This window comes from Xiphias gladius, chromosome 16 (genome assembly GCF_016859285.1).
Source record: "Xiphias gladius isolate SHS-SW01 ecotype Sanya breed wild chromosome 16, ASM1685928v1, whole genome shotgun sequence".
In the NCBI taxonomy this organism is placed as follows: Eukaryota; Metazoa; Chordata; class Actinopteri; order Istiophoriformes; family Xiphiidae; genus Xiphias; species Xiphias gladius.
Genome location: NC_053415.1, coordinates 21,239,370 through 21,262,800, shown reverse-complemented (window position 1 = coordinate 21,262,800; position 23,431 = coordinate 21,239,370). Strand labels below are relative to the sequence as shown.

Sequence of the window (23,431 nt, the reverse complement as noted above, 5' to 3'; positions counted from 1 at the left end):
TAAAGGTAGGACTGACACACCTGTTATTTTTCAGGGGTTTCTCCTTACTGAGCCAGTTTGGAGCTACTTTTAGCCTTAGGATGTTTTATCAACACGTCTTTGTTGCTGTGTCGAGCAAAGGAAAAAGCAGGTGGGGATAAAAAAAATAAAAAAAACCCATCTCAGACAGGAACTTCAAAAAGCTTCTTTATTTAGAGGATGAGGTCATACAGAAGTCATTGTATGTTATTGGACTGAAGGGACAGAGAGCAGGACGCAGCATTTAGCAGTTACACTTACAGCAGCAGTTACTGGTCAAAAACATCAACCAATTACACCAAGGTTCGCTTGAAAAAAAAAATAAAATCAAATCAAATAAATAGAAAAGGCATCCGTCTCACTCCGATGTCACCATGTCGGCATACCCGTCCCAGTGCGCCCCAGTCTGTCTGTGCACTTGACCGCCAGCAGAGTCAAGAGGTCACCTCAGTCCCCGCGGTCAGTTTGGACCAGTGCGGGCTGCGCGGGTTTGATTTCCATCACGAAGGCAGAGGTTTTACTTAAGAGCAGCAAAGTGGCCGGGGGCCTCCGGGTCCTCGAAAGATTTTAGCATCATTGATATACTGTTACAACTGCGCTGACTACAAGTCCCAGAGACCATTTTAAACAAGAAGTCGAACTGAAATTAAAATTAACTAAAAAAAAAATAAAACCAATTTCTCTCTCTTTGGTCTGTGTTTCCACTTGTGTACTTGGCAATCAGTAATTGCCAAAATTCAGGAGCCAGGAGGCGTCAGATAATAAATAATTTGTGCACAAAATTTAGTAATTCATCCTCTCGAGTTGTGTCATCTTACATATTCAGCCTCCTCCTCTGCTACAGATTGCGGCGAACGCGTCTGATGCGGGGATTTCAGTCGGCCGGAGGTTTGAGAAAGACGAGTACCATCCAATTTGTTTTTACGGCGAAAAAGTTCATTACCCCGTAAAATACTTTTAAGGGGTCTCAACAGATAACACTACGTATTGTTTAACAGCTAAAAAGCGATGTATATCCACATATCTTAAGTATTTTGGCGCTGAGGTCGCAGCACTACATCCCTCTCAGTTGTCAGTCAACCGCAGCCCCCCCGAGGCTTGAGGCTTAAACGCTGCTTCCCACAATTATGTCCAAAAAACGTTTTTGACGTCTTCTGGAGATACAAAAAATATATTAAAATCCTGTATTATTATTATCCTCCACCTTATTCTTAACCCCATGATGCCTTGCGTGAACTATGGCCACGACCAACGGTTATTCCTTTCACCGAAGGAGTTAGCTGTATGCTACAGGCGTCTTCTCTATTCTTTGACGTTTGTTAGCATTACCTGAAGAAGTATCCTTGGATAACGCACCACGGTGTATTTACTTTATTGACTCCGTTGCTACCGGTGCTGAAGCAGTGAACCACCTGAAAAGCCTGTGATGCTTATCAGTTCTTCCATGAAAATAAAATTTGGGCACATTTTGTCGAAGGAGCTAGAAACGAAACGCCAAGCCAAGTCAGAGCCTCGAAGTCCCAACATCACCACACCACTGAGCTAGCGGCAAGCTAACTCGGTTGGTCTCTGCCATCCGAGGCCACGTCCTCAGGTCGTCGTCCTCCCGTCCCTTGCTAAGGCGGAGGTATGATCGTATTACCCTGTCTGAAGTGCGACAGACTGGGTTCCCACATCGTGCATTTCCCCACAGTCTCTAAGAAAAAGCGAAACATGTCGCTAACACGTGGCTAGGAATATGGCGGATATATCTTACACAGAAAATGAGGAGAATTTAAATTTCAGTTCGACTTTAAAGGAAGACTTCAAATTTTGGGGTGAATTTGCACTGTTTACTTGCAAAGGGAATCACAAATAATGTTACTGTTTTACTTTAAAATGATTGGATCTTGTTTTTTTGTTGTTTTGCAATGCTCTTTGGGACTTGTAGTTTGACGTCTCTCCTCGAGCTACGCTGGAAACAGTCTTTTTGTGAATAAAGCAGAGGAGACTCAGCGAGGAGAGTCTGATGTCCATCCCAGGGTTGAAAAGCTCCGAAAGACAGGTCACCTGACAGTGTCTGCAGGTGAAATGTACAGGGCTGTTGATGCAGGAACAGGATCAGGTCGCTGCACACCTGACATACTGTAGCTCTGCCCCTCGGGTTCATCTTTTGTTAGGCGAGGCAAATAATAAAAGGAGGCCAAGAGGCAAGAAATGAGAGAAAGTCGTAGGAGGCACAGACAGAAACTTTAGTAACCATGTTAGCACCATGGAAGTTCCGCCCATTAAGGTAAACAAGTGGCATGCTGGGAAGGAGGCGGTGTTGTGAGGTGTATGTTAGGAGTATTCTTATCCAGACAGGTTATTTTACAGTCGATCAGCATGAACAGAGCATCCAGAGACACGAGTATTAATTATTCCAGTAAATAATTCCAGTATTTTACGTTTTCGACCCAGCAGGTCCTGTTTGGAAGGGGAGCTGCTGGATCACTTAATGGCAGAAAAAAGTTAGACGGTGCTGTTCTTCCAGGGCAAACAGTGGTAAGCTTTCACAGTCTCTGCTAAAAAAGGAGTGAAAGCACGACGGAGAAATCACATCCAACGTTTTTGTTTTTCTCTTTAAGGAAGGGTAAGCAGCGAGGCTGATGGATAATGTAGTCTGATGTGGAGAAATAGCAGCGGTAAGAATAACCTACTGCCACGGGGAGACAGAAGCAACCGGTCGGGGGCTTTCTTGCCTCGGGGACTACATATCAGCGGCCTCGGCGGAAATCAATCGGCAGCCCTTCATTAACAAGCTTCATTAAGGCTGCTCGGTTTAACATCATCCACTAGCAGTCCTGTGTAGCCCTCGCTAACTCTTCATCCTGTTGCCCCACCTCCTCCACCTCTTCCTCCTCTTCTTCTTCTTCTTTCTCACTCAGTTCCTCTCCAATCACGTCTAGTCGCGTTTCCTGCCCGTTTAGTACCTCCTCCTCTTCGTCATTGTGAAGCCTGGCCTCCTGCAGCTGCAGCCGCCGCTCCTCCACCAGCAGGAGGCGCTCTCTGACGCCCTCCGCTGCCGCTGCTGTGTCACTGGGACTCCCGAAGTACTGCTCGCTCCTGTAATCACAATGATTTGAGTTAGAAGTATGTATTATATAAAGTGTGTGTGCGTGTGTTTTTGTGGGTACTACATTAAATACAGTGCGTGAACAAAAATCCGTCATATTATGGGGTTTAACCTCCCATGTGGGGACAAAAAGCTGGTCCCCACAAGGTAAATCATTAAAGTTTAGATTTCAGATGTTTTTTTTGTCAAGGTGACGATTGGAGTTTGGCCTGTAGTGGTTACAGTTAAGGTAAGGCAAAGTGTCCCAGGACTGAATGTCAGCCAATGCAACGTCCTCTGGAGTGACAAAAACAGGATTGTGTGTGTGTGTGTGTGTGTGTGTGTGTGTGTGTGTGTGTGTGTGTGTGTGTGTGCGTGCGTGCGTTTATGGACCGTGGACCCAGGGAAGATAAGATCCAGGCAGACTGGTCACACCTGAAACACAGTTAACACAGAAAGAGTGAGTTCGTCAGCTGCTTCTACAAGCCGACTACACATGCAATAGAAATAACTGGTAACGCACACTTGATGTCAGCAGGTCGCCATTTTTCATTTCTAGCCAATGTCAGGTGATAACATCGACCTGCCGATGCGCAGGACGAACTCTAGTCTGCTGCTGTGACACCTGGCACATAATGCAGTGAGGTCTCTCTCTCTCTCTCTCTCTCTCTCAGCCTGTCTTACCCTCTCGGCGGCGGTGTGGAAGTTCAGAGCCAGCTCCAGTCTCTGTTGTCTCTCTTCGGCGCTGACGCTGAACTGTTTCCAGACCCGGTTGAGTCTCGGCAGAGTGTCCCCGGACGAGCGCGTCGTACAGCGCAGGGACTGACAGAGGACGACGGTTGCCTGCAGCAGTTGACGGCCATAATCGTAGGTGCTCTGAAGGAAGACGGGAAGACGGAGACGAACATAGAGATGGAGTTATTATCCGTCTGTCTCTTTGCTTTGTTTTCAAAATTATACCAGCTCTAGGGATATCAATGTCAGTTGGTCTGTCCACCATTCTGGTACAGACTAAAATAACTCAACAGCTATTGTCAGATTTGCCATGAAATCTGGAACAGACATTCCTGGTGCCGTGAGGATGAATCCTGCTAACTTTGGTGAAACTTTACAGTGAGTTTGTATGTTTGTGTAGAGCAGTGGATCTCAACAGTGGGGCACAGTGAGGGCTGAATAAACGATTTGGTTCTATCAAAGCACAGAGACGTTTTTGTCACCAGTTGTGCTGAATGAGACAGATCCTGCTGCATCTGGTCTCATGACCAATTTAGGTACTGGGAGACAGCATTAAAATTACCTTTGCTGTGTGAGATGGCATCATTTCTTCAAACATTAGCGGGGAAGGTCTTTAGTCAGGCTATAAAATACTCTAAGAAGCTCGGACAGGGAAATGTTTGATGTTAAATGTGGATGTGTTATACTAATAAAAGCTGCGCTAATCAATATTTTTACATTTAAAAATACTGGATAAAATGAAAAAGCGTAATCTGGGAGCGTCTCACCTGAGCGACGTCCACAAACTTCCTGTGTTTGTCCAACATGGTCCTGGTTTCTTGTGATTCATCGCCCAGTCTCACATGAGTCTTCAACAGGGCGTCCAACAGCTCGCCAAGCCACTCAACTGCCTGAACACACACACACACACACACACACACACACAGATCAACATCTCATCAATACAGGAGGTACGTGTATGGGCGCGCACGCTCGTGTGTTGTTGTTGTTGTTGTTGTGTGTCGACCTGCAAAGCATCTTCTTCACACTTGAACAGTTGGACCATCTGAAGCATCTTCAGCCTCCTCACGTCCACCATGTCCTCACACCTGCAACACACATAGGCAAACACTTTTTTTTTTTTTTTTTAAATGGCTTCAAGCATATAACCTAACAGTGCAAAGTCCTGCTAGCACCCCCTGGAGACTGCAGTGTTCACTACAGCAACAAAATCAAAGTTGTGGAACAGAACAAACTCCAAACTGATCATTTTGCTATCAGCAGTTTACTAGTATTGGAGCTGAAATGTAAAGGTCACGGGGTCATTAAAATTTAAACGGCTCATCCTCTGCGAAGCAACGATGGGATCAAGAAATCTGACTAAATTCTGACCAGTGGTTGTAGTCTGGAAATTGTTAGTGTGTTTTACTCGGAGTGACCAGGCAAACATTAGCATCATTTGCCGTGCGGCGAGCAGCGTATACAGGTCATCCACAGATAGGAAGGAAAATCTCTGTTCTAGTTTTTTCAAACAATCAGTCATTTTGCATTTTGCTACAGAGTCAGATTGTGAAACCTGAACAAATTAAAAAGAGTGTTTGTTGTTTTTGACAAAAATGAGAGCGGTGATTCAGACTCTGCAGATATAGAAAAAAAGACATTGTCATGAGCTTTTGGTTTTACTTTAAAGCCAAGGAAAAGAAAAGAAAAGAAAGTAACCTCTGCTTGCGGAGCTGCATCTCCTCCATCACAGCCTGTATTTGCTGAACGTTGTCCTGCTGTTCTCCAGCTGGACTCTCAGTTTCCTCCAGAGACCACGACGGCTGGCTGCACATCTGCTCCATCAACAACGCCCCCTTCTGACGCAGAGAACCAAGACCTGCCTCTGCATTGAGAGGAGACGGGTAATGTCACAGAGGAACTTTGATAAACCCATCAGTTAACATGTCACTGCTCTGCCACAGGTACAAAAGATGTGGATGTACACACTTAACACAGACGCCAATGAGAGTATCAGTAAATTAGAGGAAAATTCACAAGATTCTTCATTCCGAGCACAAACCGACAATCTGCAGCTTCTCCTCTAGCAGTTTGAGGTTTTGTTGAATCGAAGCTCCGTCAGCTGGAGCCACGTCGGCACAGAGCATGCCCAGTAGACCGTCCAACTGCTGGGACAACTGCAGAGACAGACAAAGAATTTTGAACGCTCAGAAAACATCACATACGTTTTTTTTCCCTCTCTCTCCACTTGCAAACATTCGGCTTTATACTGGAATGTTCTGGTTTTTGGTTAGTGAACAGACCAACAGTTGATCCAGCGGTTCACCTTCTGAAGAGCTGTTAAAATTCCAAGAAATCAGATGTAATTCTTTTTCGCCCTTGATGGAGCTAGGCTAACAGTTTCCCCTATGGTGTTTGTGCTAAGGTGGACCTGTTTCTGTGCTGGTAGCACAAGGATGAATCTGAGGACTCTTGCTTTGCGAGGATATTTCGGCCGGTCCTCACTACTTCAAAGGACCGTTTGCAGGTTAAAACTTCATTTTAAGGTTAGGTCAGAATTGGGTTTAGGACAGGGCAAGGGGCTAGGGAATTCATTATGTCAATGAGGGTCCTCACAAGTGAAGAAAGACAACTGTGTGTGTGTGTGTTACCTCCTGTGTGGTGCTGTGGAAGCTCTGCGCCGCCTGCAGGACGTTCTGTCGGGTCTCCAGCTGAGCCGCCTGGCGGTAGCAGACGTCGCTGAGCTGCTGCTGCAGCGCCTTCAGCTCCACCACTTCCTCCTCCTCCCCGGCACCGAGCAAGGCGGCGATCTGCTGGTTCAACTCCACGTACACCGCAAACCACTCCTGTACACACACACACACGCAGATACAGAATCAGTCCAATGCTCACATTTTAACACCGGTGTCAGTAAAATGTCTTCATTCCCCATAGTGCTGACACAAAACAGAGCTAAGATACACTCCATCAGGTACCCTGAGCTAATAGTAAAGCAGTTTAAGTTTAAGAACACCCCTGCAACAAATGCTACCTTCATTGAGGTTGTGTTTGTTGAAACTGTAATAGAGAGGTGTAGATTCAACTTTCTGAAGACTGTAGTTTGGCGTGACTGCGGAGGCAGCAGTTCACAGGTCAGGAGCCAGGCTTGCGTTAACTGAACCTGCTGTTCTTTTTCGAATCAACATGTGCACACAGTGATGAGTCCGTACTGAGGCGATTGCTCCGTGTGACCGCTCTGAGTCTGAGCCACTGCACTGACCACAACATGAAAAGTTCTGTGTGAAATGCATTTATGGAGAATTTGTTTCTGCGATCTTCTGACCTTTTTAACGGCTGAACTGCAGACGGCAGAGTGGGAGCATCAAAAGACAAATTCCACTCAGATCTGTACATAACCCCAAATCTGATTTATCAGTTTGCCCTCGTCACATGATCGCGCGTGCGGCGTGCTCCGTGCGTTGCCTTACACTGTGCTGGCTCTCGATCTCCTCGTGTTTCTGCTGCAGGGCCTGAGCCGCTCGCATGGAGTCTCCGATCGCCTGGTGAGTCTTCAGGAGGTCTGAACCTGGACCCTGCAGCCAGGTGACGACCTTAGAGAAAGACAAAGAGAAATCACTGTACACTGACAGATTGAACTAATTACAGACAATGTAATTGCATCATCAGTACATAGGAGGAGCAACTGTGCTAGAAAATATTTGGTGCTTGTCTGATAAAAAGTTGAGGGTACAAGCCTGTGTATATAATAAGATGAGAAGTTAATTATGACTCCCAAGGTGCATTTCGATAGGAAACGTAACATCAAAAAGCTGCAAATTCGGTTTCATGCACCGCCAACACCGGCAAGCATCTATGACCAGTGAGTCACGGCAGTGTGACGGTGAGCCAGCGTGCACAGTACCAGGACCCTGAAACCCGAGGCAGCGAAATGGAATTCAGCCATCATTATTGTCATGACTCACACCTGTGCTTTTCCCGCTGTGGCATGTCAGAAGGCCTTTTGGGTCTCCCTCAGTGAGTCCCTGAGCTGCAGTGCAGCCGAGCGACCAGCAGGAGGCTCTCAGGCTCTACTTGTCTCCGTGATGGAGCTCACATGATTTCACACCATAATCGTATCAAGATTTTATTTGATATTGACTGAATCTTTTTTACATACAAATTTTAATCTAAAATCACTTTTGTTTGTTTTTTTCCACCTCGTATTGTCCTTGATGTGTTTTTGCAGCACAAATATATTTACATGTTACAGGGAAGTAAAAAGAAATAGAAACATGAAACAGATCACTGAAGTTGATATCCAACAGCTGACGTATATGAGCTGATCAGAGATGACAAACTGGGCATTAAGGGGGGACTCCAGAGATTTAGCATTTCAATTTGATAGTGTAAGAATTCTCTGAGAACAAAGGGGAAGGAATTCATTGTGTGTCTTCATTTATGTTCCTTTTTATCAGTGGCAAATTTTATTTAATTATCTAATTAAAATATCTATATATTCCAAAGTATTCACAATTTGAATTAGAGCTTTTGTTTTAAACTCTGTTAGTGTGCCTTGTTTCCTAGCGACATAGTTTTAGGTGGACATTTATATTGTTCAAAAAAAAAAAGAAAAAAGGCCGCTTGTGTGTTTGTCTAATACAAAATAAAATTGTAAATAATCATCATGTATGATTTTATAATGAGTTGAAGTTAAAATGTTCACCATAGTACTATACAGTAGAGTAACATCTGGAACTGTCTATCCAGATGTGTGTGTGTGTCAGTATCATGATTTAATTGTATTTATCAGGTCAGTGATGCCCTGACGAGCTAACACACACACACACAGTTCGATCCAGAACTAGGCCAACCCCCCCACCTCAAATCCTCCAGGCTAGTGACCGACATGTTGCGGTTACCATGGTAAATCCAGGCTCATCTCAAACAGTGGTGTTGCCCATCAGCCCCTGCGGCTGCAGGAACCGCAGTAACCCCAGTAGAGTCCACCTCCACTGAGGAGCCCTGGAGCAGAGAAGCTGCTCACTGACACTGCTTCTGAGGGTCAAAGGCCGGATGATAAAAGAAGCAAGGCAAGACACTTGTAAAGGCTGAGGAGGCTATTTCTGTAGCAGGACAGTGTTCACAGAGAGTTGTGAGAGTGTGGAGGACGTGTTTACAGATTTGTACTCCGTCTGGACATGAACTGCAGTTTGACTTTTGAAGACTAAAGACACTAAATCGGACATTATACAGCTGGTCGGATAGCTTTGGAAACCCCCTGTGAACTTTGAAAAAGGTGTATGTGGAGCACTGAGCATTATTAAAAGGAACAGTTTGACATTTGGAAGCGGGGAAACAGCTAGCCCGAATCTGTCCCAAGGTAAAAGAACAATTTACCTCACTAATCAAACACGTCATATTTCCTTCATCCTTTCATCTTCAATTTACAAACCAAGTCCCAAATAATATGACGCCTCAGTCATGTTTTAGGTCTCGCTGCATTTTGCAGAAAAAAGAAACAAACAAAAAGATCAAAATTTAATCAAGACTCTGGATGAGAAGTGAATGGTAAATGGACTGCACTTAAACATATGTAGAACCTTTCTACCATAACAGACAAAGCGTCTTGCCCACGGACACTTCGACAGGAGGAGCCAGGAATCGACCCACCAACCCTGATTGGTGGACGACCCGCTCTACCTCCCGAGCCCCTGCCGCCCTCCAAGTGAGGCCAAATACAGTTTAGACACTGCAAGCTGACTAGGGCTGCAACTAACGATTATTCTCATTATTGATTAATGTGCCGATTATTTTTTTCAGTTAGTCAATTGATCGTTTTCTCTATAAAATGCCAGAAAATAGTGGAAAAAACCCGTTATAATTTCCTAAAGACCAAAATCACATCTTCAAATGTCTTGTCTTGTCTGAGCAAACAGTCTAAAGCCCAAACATACTCAGCTTCACTATCATGTTTTACCAAAGAAAGCGTAAAATACTCACATTTGAGAAGCTAGAAATCAAGTTTTTGGCATTTTGGCTTGAACAACACCTAAAATGGGTAATAATTTATTAAAATGATTGCTGATTAATTTTCTGTAGACCGACCAATCAATTAATCGACTAATCACAGCAGCTCTATTGTTGACACATTTGAGCTCACATTTTAAAACCCTTTCAAATTTACAGGTGGACACACAGACTCACTGTCAGCTCTGTGTGTGTGCGCGCGTGTGTGTGTGTGCTCGTGCGGATTACCTGCATGACCTTGGTGTGGATCTCGTCTAGCTGGGTGCGTTTGTTTCGCTGCCTGCAGAGCTCCTGGTATCTGGTGTACTGCTCCCTGAGCGAGTCCAGCAGCTTCATCACCTGAGGCTGAGCCAGCAGCTCCTCCTCCATGGGACACCAGGCCGGACCTGCAGGTCAGAGGTCAGAGAGAGAGAGAGAGAGAGAGCGGTCAGGGCGGAAGACCTGCGGGGCTGTAGTCCAGGACGTCTCCTTATCACTGGTCTGATCATACAAAGGATGCCTGCAGTGTTTCCTTTTTCAGTAAATTAAAAAATATCAATGTAGTCTACAGGGTCAGGCGCGATTGTCTCGTGAGGCGCCTTCTTTGTGGGCGTTAAATTCACTCTGGGAGTCTATGTAACACCCTGGCGCCATGAAAGATACTGGACTAACGTGTACACTCGTTCCTAATGACAATTCTTAAAAATAGCCACCATTCACAAGTGTTTTTAGGAGCTTTTACGTCTGTCACTCGCCCTTCTCATGAAAAAGGCGGCCAAATGTATGTGGACAAACATTGCAGCCTATGTGATAGCGGAACACGTATGGTCTAGACCTACTCTATGTGAAAAGTTCCCTGAGATAACTTGTGCTATGATTTGGCACTATGTAAATAAAACTGACGTGACTCGACTAATCTCTACAGGCACCATTCAAATCACCACACAAATCGAACTATGTGTTGTGAAACCAAGAACTTTATCAATGATCAATCAAGGCTCCCAGTTGCTCCCTGAGGTCTGTGGTTTTACTGCGGGTATACAGAGCTATGGTGGGTGGAGGAAATAAATAATTAAAGCAATAAATAATAGTAATAATAATAATAATAATAATGATAATAATAATAATGATACAGTTTTTTTCCTTAATACCGTGCAAACGTTGTAGGCATTTTAGATGTTTGGATTCTAATCCATTACGCAAAACCATCATGGAGGTGTCTGATCGGTCCCAAATTCATTCTGCAGCATGCTGCAGTTTGCGCTACTTCTGAGCACAGTGATGCTCTAACAGGAGCCACTGTGTATTGTCCCCTCATACGCTACTTCATACTGTAGTACCCTACGTAGTACTCTGGAACAGCTGAATGACTGCATTCAGGAGCAGTTCAGAGGAAAAACACAAACAAAAACACCACGGATGACGTCCCTTCGTTCATCCATCTGTCTAAGCCGGACCAGCGCAGTCACTTCTGGATGACTGACGGCTGCTTCCTCACCTCCCTGTCCTCCTCCTCCTCCTCCCTCTGAGCCGTTAAAACGACGCTGCTGCAGCTCCGAAAGCAGCTCATGACCTGCAGACAGACAGACAGACAGACAGACAGACAGACAGACAGACAGACAGACAGACAGACAGACGGACAGAGCTGGTTTGAGATTTAAAAGTCTGTTATAAAGGCATCGGAAACAATGATGCATCAGTGTTTGCGCACATGCTGTTACATTATGACAGGGGCTGGTAGAGGGAGGAGGGTGGTACCCGCAGACAAAGACTCCTTTCACCTCTGCCCAACACACAGGCACAGGCTGCTCAGTACGGTGAACCCAGCCACCCATCCATCACTTTTCCACCGTCAGTGTCTATTTAGCTCCGGGTCTTGGTGGCAATAACCGAGACCTCCCCCTTTCCACTCACATGCGCCGGGGTCAGGGTGAGCCCAGATGCTCCGACGGGAAACTTAGTTTGGCTGCTTGGATCCATGATTCCAGTATTTCAGTCACTACTCGGAGCTCATGACCACAAGTGAGACACATTTCAGTAGCGGTGTACACAGTAAGCTTTTTTTACCTCGTTTTCACTTAAGGGGGAAAAACCTTTAACCTGAGAAGAAACTCCTAAGCAATGTAAAATCAGCTCATTCACCCTTTATCATAGTTTATGAAAACCGATTTGATTTTCTTGGAGCGCACGAGATGATTCTTAAAAGAGAAACTACTAAAGCAATCATTCAGGTTCACAAATTCTCAAGTGTATCTTAAAACAATGGACGAGTGCATATATTTGTATTGAAAAAGATTTTGCTTGCTGTAACCTTTCATCCTGTGCATACTGGCCATGTGTTTTGAATCAAGTGATGATGGACAAAATCCACACTCGTCATTTTTGCGCAAAAACACATTAAAAAGTTTATCTCTAGCTAACGCAAGGCTAATACGACGTGTTTCCCTGAGACGGTTTCTCCCTGTTGGCCTGCAGTGGAGGGACAGTAACACAAAGAGGGAATTCTGTCCTAAAAGGATACACACCGTGGAAGATACTTTCTGGATTTGTCCAACTAAAACTGCTGAAGCCTCTCAGAGACCATGAACCGTCTCAGAACTAGTTCGCCACTCCAACACTGCAATCAGCACTCTTGGGTCTCTTGTCTTCGAAAGCAAATTCCCACGCAAGGAATCTAGGCGTCACCTTTGATTCTGGTTTAGAATTTGATCAACAAATCTAAATCTCTGTCAGCGTTGGCTTTGCTCAAAACCATTCCTGTTGGTTAAGGATTTTGAAACCATAGTGTATCCTCCTGTTTCGTCTCATCTCCACTGTTGCAGTTCTCTTCATGTGGGAACCAGTCACTCTGCCTTATCCTACCTGCAGCTGGTTCTTTTATTTATTTTTTAATCACGGGTTATATCTCTGGACTCATCGCCCCCCTCAGATCTCCTGACCGTTCACTGCTCTTCATCCCAAACTCCACTCATTCCAGTTACAATGGCTGGGCTTGTTTTTTTTTAAACTGTTGGCCCTAAACACAACATTAGATTTTACCCATTCACTGATATTTTTAAAACCCATCTAAAGACTGGTCACACTGTTTTTATTATTTAATTTTTCTCTGTGCCATGTGCTTATGTTGTTATGATTTTATCCATGATTATTGAATCTTACGTTCTTATTAGTTTTTCTTAAACTTGTTTTCATAATTATGTTTGGTTTTTTTTTTTTTTTTGTTTTGTTGTTGTTGTTTTTTTTTTGTTTTTTTTTTTTTTTTTTTTTAATCGGATTGTAACCGTCATCTCTCTGTAAAGCACTTTGGTCAACAACTGATGTTTCTGAATGTGCCCCAGAAATAAACTGACTTGATTTAATCAGTCACAGGCATGAAACCAACATGTAGTCTTACCATCACATTTGCGTAACAGCGTGCATGTCTGAAAGGGGTTTAAATGGGAGAAGAAGATATTTACCGGTTTGAAGGACAGTCTCAGGGTCAAAGGACGGCAGGAGGGCAGAGTCAGCAGATCTGCAGAGGTCAGACAGACACATAGCTCTGGATTTCATCTGTCTACTGGTAGTGCACCTTAAACTGTAGCCTTTTGTGTGTGTGTGTGTGTGTGTGTGTGTGCGCGCGCACGTACTTGTCCTTGTCCACCGAGCTGCTCTTGTCACTTTCATTGATGATCGACAGCTCGTCCAGCAGTGATGTCGACTCCTTGGTGAACTTCTCGAAAACCTGCAACGAGCAAACAAGATAAAAACAAACATGCTCAGACCTGGTGCCAGGTTACCACGGCAACAAGCCTTTTCGGTTATAAAAGTGTTATATATGTGGATTTATTCAAGTAAAATAGTGACCAGTCTCTTGTTGAGCCAGTCATTGTGATCGTAGTCCAGACTTCCTCCAAAGTCGTCCGTCAGCTGACAGGGTTCAATGTAACGAGTCAGCTTATTGGCCGAAACCAGGATCACCTGACAAAAAGCACAGGTACAAGCATGCAGAGAGCCAATTAATCAGACAATAACGATAATGGGCCTCATGCAAAAACATTTTCTTACCCTTATCCTAAATCTCTCGTTTTGTTTTTTTTTCCGTGAAGCTTGGATTGAATGTTCGCTCTCTAAGCTGCACAAACATCTCGTAAACCGCTCGTTTCAGCCTGATGAAACGCCACCTGTTCATGAGCGTGAGCTCTGGTGATTGGCATGACTGACGCCCCCCCCCCCTGAAACTGCCACGTGAGGCTGCCCGTCCTGCTCTGTCTGTGGGTAAGTTTCATTCACAAAAATGTCACTTAAGAGTAATAAGAAGAACTTCACACAGTTGGTGGTTCAGGCCCTGCTGTTGGATATCAGCTGATTAAAACAAAAGGTTTAGGAAAGTCCGTATTTGCAGTAGAGGACCTGAAAAAAAAAAGAAATAATAATAATAATAATTATAGTACAGCTGTCAACAATGTGTCATCAGAGCAGCGCTGTACTGTGACAGACATAAAGAGACATAAAAATCTGATAAAGCAAAGTGGTCCGTGACTAACATGAGAGGTGGTCCAGGGGACACGACGCTCTCAAGAGGCCTCAGAAGAGAGAGTGTTGCAGCCTACAGTAGCTGATGTTACACGTCCGTGTGCAACAGAGGACGATACCCTGGCAGCCACCGGCACAGAGTGCGCAGTGTGAAAATTTCCCTAACAACTGAACTGTGACAAAATATTGTTGTGACAAAATATGATAAGAAAAATCATAAAGTGTAAAACAAAACAAAAAAATAGCTCAAGATTAGTTAATGGACCGAGCTAGATGTGGTGAGCAGAATATTAATTTTACACAAACCTTTTCTTCGTTTGATGTTTTACGTTCGTTAATTTCAGTATCCTATGTAAACTCCAAAATAATTCACACTGATACTGTGACATAACAGCAGAGGAGTTTTCTTCTATCAGCTTTCCTCTCGCGAGTTTCAATATATTGAATATATAAATATATAATGTTGGATACGATGAATGATGGGTAGTCATAACTGTGACAAGTGTTGCTCTTCCCTCTGCAAACGATGCTTCCCCCGTCCCCCAGCCAGTGACCCAGTAACTGATCGGGGTCACAGATGTATCCTATTCGGCGTTTTTTTTTTTTTTTTTAAACCGGAAAGCAATGTCCCTTGGATCAGAATCTGTTTACTGATTGTTCAGCTGATTCGAATCACTGTGAAAATATTTCTAAACAAATCAGGAACATTGTTTTAAAACACTGGCTTATACTCCAGTCGGAAACAGTTCCTGAAGAAATAACAAAAGGGCCGATCATTTTCCTCTTTCAGACGTGAGGAGATGCACTTGTACACTCTATCAGGATGCCTAAGAGCCACAGCTGGCTGTCGCTGAAGGAAACTTTAGGTGTGGCAAATGTTCCCCGAGCCCAAACACACCAGACGGTAAATGCTTCAAGCGCCTTCTCGCAGGCCAAAAAGAACTCACCACAGACGGTGAGTTGGAGTGCCAACTGTGACTCGACCAACGTTTGTTTACACGTTGTACCGGCCTTGTTCGAAAAATTTCTGTTGGCCAAACGAAAAGAAAAACAAAGCTGCGAACTTCTGAACACAAGACTGCAATCAGAAACCCCGAAAACACAGATCATGCTACGGATGAGAATCCCAGCTTTGTTGGCTCAGGGCAGGTGTCATTGATACGTGGTGGCGACCTCCCAAAACGTTCTGGATAGACACGTTTAGTGCAGTGGTCCTACGTGGCCTAAAGGACTCAGTCACTTGTGAGGCCTTTTCTGGTAATGTCCTGTGTGTTCATTCCAAATATGCCGAACTATCTTTCCAAGACCATCGGCTCCCAACTAGGTGAGGGACCGACTGAGCCAAACGGAGAAGCACTCCATGTGCGCACGAAGCTTTGATGGCCGAGGTGATTCAGCACGGACACTGGAGCTACTGGTCGATACGGTATTTTAGGGAGGACTTTTCGGGTAGACATAATTATAGCCCTTGTTTCCTTGACACCGGGGAGTCACTGCAGTCAGCACTAACTAACAGTTACTTTTAGCTTCTTAATACTAACTTTCTCCTACTTTTTACAGAGAACTTTGTGACTCATAAATCCTACTGTACGGCCAATCTTAAGACCATTTGTTAGATGTTCTATACACACCAGCACTGTTTATATAGCAAGCATTGCTTCAGTCTATCAGCCAAACGGAGCTCTTGGATCACAAGGCAAACTTCTCCTTCGGCTTTTCGGAGCACTTTCTAAATTTGGTGTTAGAGTTGTGTTCGGTGTCCAGTAACAGCCCGTGGGCTGATCTGAGGTTTTACAAAAGACCATTGTCTATGAAGAAAAATAAACAAGTTTAGCTTTTACTTCAAAATTTAGCCAATATTAAAAAATATATATATATATTGTGTGTGCCTCTACGTATGTTTTATCCTTTATCATTGTTATATCATTTCACAAAAGCATCCTGAACAACATTTGTATGAACGATTGCTTTACAAATAAACCTTGACAGGCAGCTGGTAGTGAGTCTGTCCTCCAGTTGTTACTGCAGTGTGTGTGTGTGTGTGTGTTTATTTAAATGTCAGGTCAGACTTTAGAGCAGCTGTACGACATACGCCCCACTGTGATATCCGCACACACACTCCATAGTTAAGATGAGTCACATTTCAACACCGTCCCTGGAATCTCCCTTCCAGCAGCCGTGTGTATTTGTCTGTGTGTGTGTGTGTGTGTGTGTGTGTGTGTGTGTGTGTGTGTGTGTGTGTGTGTGTGTGTGTGTGTTAAGAGTGTAGCAGTAAGCATTTAGATATAGTGAAGAAGATGAGCACTCAGAGATTTAAACAATAAACGCAATCCCATCGCATTTCTTATTCCACGGCACCAAAGATTTCTTCTTTCAAAATATGTTAGTAAATAGCATCTAAGCAATTTCACAAACTACATGTTTACAAACTTACAGCTCAAACTTGTGCAAACATGGACGTGAACAGAGTAAAGTGAATCTGACTCATCAAAACTGTTGCTGTTCATTAGCCAACTCTTCAATGTAGGAGCCTCCTTGAACGGGGAGGGGTTTTCAGTCTCAGCAAACAACGATAACTCCACTTTGACTAACAACAACAACAGAAAAAAAAAGGAATCTAAACATCGAGTGTGATGGATTATCTAGACCCACCAACTTGCTCCGGTTACCACGGCAACGGCCGTGGGGCCAAGATGACTGTATAAATCTGGGTCACAGTGACATGAGATCTCTGTCAGTAGAACCATCTGTTGTAATAGAGGAGGAGGCTGGGCAAAAATCTCACACACACACACACACACTCACACACTCCATTGATCCTGGCTCAGGTTTCCAGCAGCACTCAGGACAGTTAATGATGCTCAAGGTTATTATAACTAGCTCAGTTTGTCTCTGTTTCATATTCAGTAACAACACAATTCAGGAGTGTGTGTGTGTTTGTGTGTAATTTTTGTCCTCACAACAACAAAAACTGGAAATACAGAAAGTCTGTTTGTCTCTGCTCTTATTAAAAAACACCGATCTCTCTCCCTCTCTATGACGAGAGGCTTTTCAAGCGGCCTTCCAATGCAGCCGATCAAAACAGGTACCAACACTTAAACCTTTGTAGACGTAGTCGTGCATGTCGTACAAAGTAGTTCATTTCACCCACACCGTAGGAACCCTTTAGTGTTTGGGCACAGGAAGTCATTCAGAGGGACCCAAAGTCAGCAATTAGAGACAGCTTAAGCGTCTGACAGAAATGGGGATACCACAGACGGCCAGACAGTGCAGGAAAAAACTAAATGAGATTAAAAATTGAAAACAAAAATACAAAAAAAACAACAACAACAAAACTAGAATTGCACTCAGTAGAGCGCAGACCTCCGCCAACAGACACCAGACTTCAAATTCATAGTAAACAACACCGGTCTGCCCCAAAATTGAATGGGTTCTTCCCTGGCCCGTGCCCCATCCCCCCAGCAAGTTCGGTGCAAATCAGTTCAGTTGTTTTTGTGTAATCACCAGACACTGGTGAATACATAATGTCCTCGGCAGAAGTAACAAGTTTATAGAAAAGTAAGAGATCATAAAGCGCAGTGGAGCAAACTGAAAAACTATGAAGTGGCTGCTGTTTTGGGCCGACCAGCTTGTGCACCTGGGTTCAGCACGAAAGCTTGTGAATGAAAATCAATAACAATATCAGCACCACTTCTCCCTTTGGTGTCTGGTCCCACAACCGTAGGAGGGCTAAGAGTCTACAGCCACGTTAGCAGCTCTGTGAGGCTGTAGTTCGGCCCAGCAGTGCTCTGAACTAGATTCTAACATGCTCGTAATGACATGGTCACCACCTTAGTTCAGTGTGTCCACATGCTAGTATTTGCTAATTAGCGCTAGAGTGCAGCTAATGTTTGGGGAATGTCGTTAATTTTGCAGGTTTTTAGTCACGAACCAAAGTAGTGGACAAATTTACATTTTTACCTGATGGTCATGAAAATTTAAGGGATCAAAATTCATCCTGGGGGACACTGATGTGCACCAAATTTTTTGTGCCAATCCATGCAATAGTCGTTGAGATGTTTCCCACCTAACGTCATGGTGGCTGTGGACGAAAAGTCAGTACGGTTCATCCTCTGGTGATGATTCACATCGTTAAAAAAAAAAAAAAAATGTTCATTGCAATTCAATACTTGTGACGATATTACAATCTAGACCCAAGTGGTGGACCAACTGGGTGCCCGACACTGCCACCCCTGCACCCACGCAGCGAGCCTGACTAAAAAAAAATTACATAGTTGGTCCCGCTGTTGTCTTTCAAATGACATACTGTACATCTTCAGATTCAACACAGGGCGTAACTTTGCGCCAAAGCCTCATGAGGTTCTTAAAATTTCAGGGTTGTGGAAAGCCCCAGATATCGGGTTCAGTCCATGCAGTGGAAAAGGGAACCAAACCTCACACCAATGTCCAGAGATGCTTTGGACTGACTTGACTGCACCTGAGCTCAGCAACAGCTTTCACACTTCAACAAATGTACAGAATTATTTTGAAAAAATGGCCTCAGGTTAAGAAAATCTCTGGTTCGGGTTAAAAAGCCAGTTCCAAATTTTCAGAATCCCTAAAGACCTCTACCACCCAAATCCTTTCAGTTACGTCTCAGCTGGGGAGGTCAGCGACCATAAAGGAAGCCTGAAGCTGGTTCGTCCCGAATCAGTTTGGCGAGCAGCGGACGGGAGACTCACCTCAAAGCCCAGGCGGTCTTTCTCCTTCCAGAAGCAGAAGTGTGTGACCTTCTTATCCCAGAATTCATCTGGCTTCACCACGCAGACCAGCGACACCTCGGCCGGGATCACATTCTGAAAACAGAATTAACAGCGTCATCGTCCTCAGCTGTTAATCATCCTGACAAAGTAATGCCGTCATGCATGTACATTTCTCTGCACTGGGCCTGGAGGTGACGTGAGTTTTGCTCGTACCTGCAACATGAGCACCACAGTCTTCACAATGTTCCACTGAGACTTCCGTCCGTCCACGATAACGGTGAAACCCCGAGCCTTACACTTCTCACTGAGAGAGCGAGAGGAAGCATTTTATAGAACAACAAACTATGAACGACCCACATCAACGTTAACATACGCTTTCCCGTGCATACAGTATTTGAGTTGCCCAATCAGAGAAAAATTTTTTTTTTTTTTAAATCTGTAGGTATTAAGATCTGTGTGTCAGAGTGGTTCATTCATGTCCAACTGCTTAGATAGGAAAAATGAGTTTTCAAATCACAAGTTAGCTTTTGAATGCAACTCCATTTTATGGCCAGCTCAAGCGCTGGATGTTAGAGCTTCAGAATGCCCAGGACTCTGGTAGCATCTTGGGGAAACTTTATCAACAGGTCTCGTCTGACAGTGTTTTGTATCTTCACAAAGTTAAGGTCAAAGTCACTTTTATTGTCTCCCATAGGAGAAAACTGTCTCAGATAAAGGGGATTGCTGCATAAAAACCAAGCATGACTAGGAAACACGTTAAATAAGAGCACACATGCAAACATCGGCCTGACACAAAGGCCCAGCCAATGAATCACAAAACCATTCACTCTGTTACAGTTCTTAGCATACACACCTTAGCACATACATTATAATCAAATAAACACGTCTCTAAATACACATCTGTGAAAAACCTTACATTCATCTGAGTGCTTTCTTGCCCCCCTCCCCGGGAAGTTTGACCCATTAATAATATTTGGGCCAATGCGGTAAGACCCAATTTGTAATGAACTGGAATCATCCTTTAAGCCTTTTCCAGCACAGCTGAACATACACTGGACTCGTACACCGGAGCCAAACATAACTCCAAACATGTCCAGTGGCATTAAAACCGACACAATCCAGTCTTTCATTCGAACAACTGCGCACAAACACAGACCAGACTGTATCTACTGCTGCCAGTGCTGCTACTGCTGCCTGTGTGTAGTTGTGTGTGTGTGTGTGTGTGTGTGTACCTGGGGATGCTGAGAAGGTAGTCCAGTGTGGCGCTGAGCTCCTCCATGCTGGTCTGATCTGAACTGAGAGGGATGGTCAGGATCAGACCGCTGCGCCGGTCTTTGCCCCCTAAAGAAAGGCAGACCAGCGGAGAGGGGGGAAATCTGATTACCACCCAAATGCGTTTAAAATGAGATTAAACACACGTAGACATGTTAACTCCTTTTGTGTGTGTGTGTGTGTGTGTGTGTGTGTTTTACCAGACAGAAAGGCCAGTTTCTTCTTGAGGATGGGGAGGATGGTGGTCGCTTCCATGGTAACGTTTGACATCTGTAGACACGCATGTAAACAATACTTAAAAAGGACAGGCTCACATTTAGTCAAGTCCACCTTAAAATGACATTCACATGCCCTTATGAACATTGAAACAGTTTCTGGTCGAGGTCATTTTTGATCCTGTCCGGTCTAGCTGTGACCCCTTACTGCATTATCGTAATGTAAGGGACTGGGGACAAAATCCACAGTCCTCATCTGGTTAAAAAAACACATTCGGAAGTTGAGTGGAGGCCTTTTATTTCTTATTTTATTTTTATTTTCTTTCCTCTTTTCATTTCCACAGACAGTAACAGAAGCAAGAAATTTCATGCTAAAAATACCCACCTGATTCATCCAAAGCCCAACAAGCTCAGACACTAGTCCATGATTTCAGACACCAGTCGTAAGACAGACACTAGTCCAACAGGCTCAGAAACTAGTCCAAAAAGCTCAGACACTAGTCCGAAGGTTCAGACAGTAGCCAACAATCTGAGACACTGGTTCACACATTCAGTCACGGCTCCACAGACGTAGACATTAGTCCACAGGCTCAGAAACCCGTCCTCAGGGTCAGAATGGGTACAAGACTCTGTATGAACCCTTGTTACTGGACGGACAGTAAGGAACTATAGAAATAGGCCAAGAAAGTACAGTAATCTGCCCGGACGACAAACCCACTGTAAGTCAACAAAGGACTGAGACAGTCATGTTGTGGGTGATAGAGACAACGACCATAGGATCCCTTTTAAAGACTGCAGCAGCGAGGACACACTACAAACCCCCCCCCCCCGAAGTATTACAGGACTACAGAGACACCGCAGTGACTTTCTGTGAGGATTTGCTCTCAGCTGGCGCGTCTCCCGGCAGATTCAGATTCTTGGCTTCGCGTCCAGCTCAGCCTGTGATTTACTGAGTGTTTCAACAGCGTGTTCGCAGGGCTAAAGCCGACAGCCAGTAAATCCGTCAGTTTACATTTCTGTCAGTCACTTCTTTGGTTGGCTCAACATCTGCTTTTCTTTTAACTGTCTCCCTGAGGTTCGGTGGTTCCACTTACCATGGAATGACTGATACTGTTTTCCAAACTGTGCGCTCTCTTTTTCAGCGCTCTCCTCTTCTTTTGAGGCGACAGTTCTGGCATTTTGCTTTTGCACGTTCTTGCAGAGAGTTAGATGAGAAGATCTATAACACTCTCATGTCTGTCGTTTAAATATGAAACTGGAGTGTATTTCCCCAAATGTCAAATTATTCCTTTACGATTCTGTAAGGTTTTCTTTGCGTTTGTATGTCTGTCGCTTTCATTTGTCTTTTATGAAGTGTGTTTTTTATTATTATTATTATTATCATCAACGTTTTACGTTGTAAAATAGTAACACATATGCACCTTTCTGTTCAGTTCATTCCCTGCTTGTAATGTGGGACCCACTGTCTGTACACGTGTCTCTTTATTTAGGTTTTTGATTTGGAGTGATGTTACGTCCATCGCCTTCACCTTTGCATCATTTTGTTTTTCCGGCTGTTCTTTGTTGCTTTGTTTTTATTATTAAAAAGGTCAGAAAAACCTGTTTTTCCTCAAACATCTTCTTATCAAGAGTGATGGGATCCCACACGAGTACAACATTCTCTGCCAAACCTGGAAGAGTTTTCGTTAGTTCACATGAGAAGCGTGTGTGTTTGTGTTTGGTGCTCTTCTCACCGGTTGCAAGTGAGAGGGGATCTTTGGAAAATGAGCGTAATGCCGAGTATTCACGCGCGGCAAATCAGGGTTTACAAATGTCTGAATTAATATCTGATGGCAGTTGATCAAACTACACCCATACAGTCCTGATGGAGCAGATTAGTTTAAAGTTAAACTCTTACTGAATATTTTTTTTCCCCAGAGTTCAGCTTTAATTGTTGTTTTTTTAGACATGACTATTTATTGTCATACAAAACAACTCAAAACAGAAAGTTTTCAGGGTCTTTATTATTTTACCTTTATTTAAATGTTTACTTACTAAACTTGATGTACTTTTACTTAATATTTTTTACTGCTAGTGTTCGACTATTCTACTAAACTTGGTTTCAAAAATAACAATTAATCTTTTTGATTAAAGTGTGCTTATTATATTGTCATCATTAGTTTAGTAGCAGCATTTGTGAGTGGAGCTCCGGTTACTGCAGCACCACTTAGCCCTGCAGCTGGGCTTCGTCTTCGTCTTCTCCCTCCTCCTCCTCCTCCTCCTGTTCCTCCTCAACCAGCCTGCGGCCTGGTTGCAGCTGCAGGACGGCCCGTCCCAGCTCGGCCCAGCTCGGCCCGGCCCGGCCACGGCAAGGCTCGGTTCGGTTCGGCTCGGCTCGGTTCGGCTCGCCCCACAGACACATTGACCTACATTTCAGCGGCTGGAGGCTGCTGCGGCTCACACCTCCTTGACCTCAGACCTCGATTCACTCAGTATCGACAACTTCAGGATCGATCAGCATTAAATATTGATCAGGCGTATTTTCTTACCTTTCAGTCAAATCTGCAGCATTTTATACTCTCCCGATTTTTTTTCTCCCAGTCCTCCTCTTCTTCTCCTCTATCTCTCCTTCTCTTCTGCGGCTCGTCCTCTGCTCCTTCTGCTCCTCCTCCTCTTCCTCCTCTCAGGGTGATTTATCGGCAAATACTTGATCTATTTTCCATTTAAAAAAACAACGGGAAAGATTTCAGTTTCTTCTCCCTTCGCTTTCAACAACAGCGGATTCACAGAAAACAGGCGGTGGAGCTCGCTGCTCTGCGCAGTCTCAGTGAAGCCCAATAAAAGAGTGCGACTTCCGGTGAGGCAGCATTCAAAATAAAAGCATGGAGGAAACGTGGAGGCATGGCCGGGAAAAAAAA

The 23,431-nt window shown here is 44.2% G+C and overlaps 1 protein-coding gene and 1 long non-coding RNA gene across 2 annotated transcripts; one reads left to right on the top strand and one right to left on the bottom strand.

Annotated features, from left to right (window-relative positions):
* The first annotated feature begins 1,549 nt into the window (after nucleotides 1–1,549).
* On the top strand, nucleotides 1,550–3,844 carry LOC120801233. The gene is made up of 4 exons (XR_005709064.1): nucleotides 1,550–1,645; nucleotides 2,461–2,541; nucleotides 2,625–3,129; nucleotides 3,766–3,844. It is a non-coding gene; the product is annotated as an uncharacterized LOC120801233 (long non-coding RNA).
* On the bottom strand, nucleotides 2,802–23,341 carry sestd1 (SEC14 and spectrin domains 1). Its single transcript, XM_040147931.1, has 18 exons — nucleotides 23,063–23,341; nucleotides 20,520–20,589; nucleotides 20,280–20,388; nucleotides 19,261–19,351; nucleotides 19,027–19,140; nucleotides 13,637–13,750; nucleotides 13,420–13,514; nucleotides 13,249–13,304; nucleotides 11,289–11,363; nucleotides 10,040–10,197; nucleotides 7,273–7,395; nucleotides 6,457–6,651; nucleotides 5,868–5,982; nucleotides 5,525–5,690; nucleotides 4,833–4,914; nucleotides 4,594–4,716; nucleotides 3,675–3,967; nucleotides 2,802–3,099 (listed from the first exon to the last, which is right to left on the bottom strand). Exons 2-18 carry the CDS (start codon nucleotides 20,587–20,589, stop codon nucleotides 2,832–2,834), a joined length of 2,247 nt encoding a protein of 748 aa, XP_040003865.1. The 5' UTR covers nucleotides 23,063–23,341; the 3' UTR covers nucleotides 2,802–2,831.
* Nucleotides 23,342–23,431: the final 90 nt, after the last annotated feature.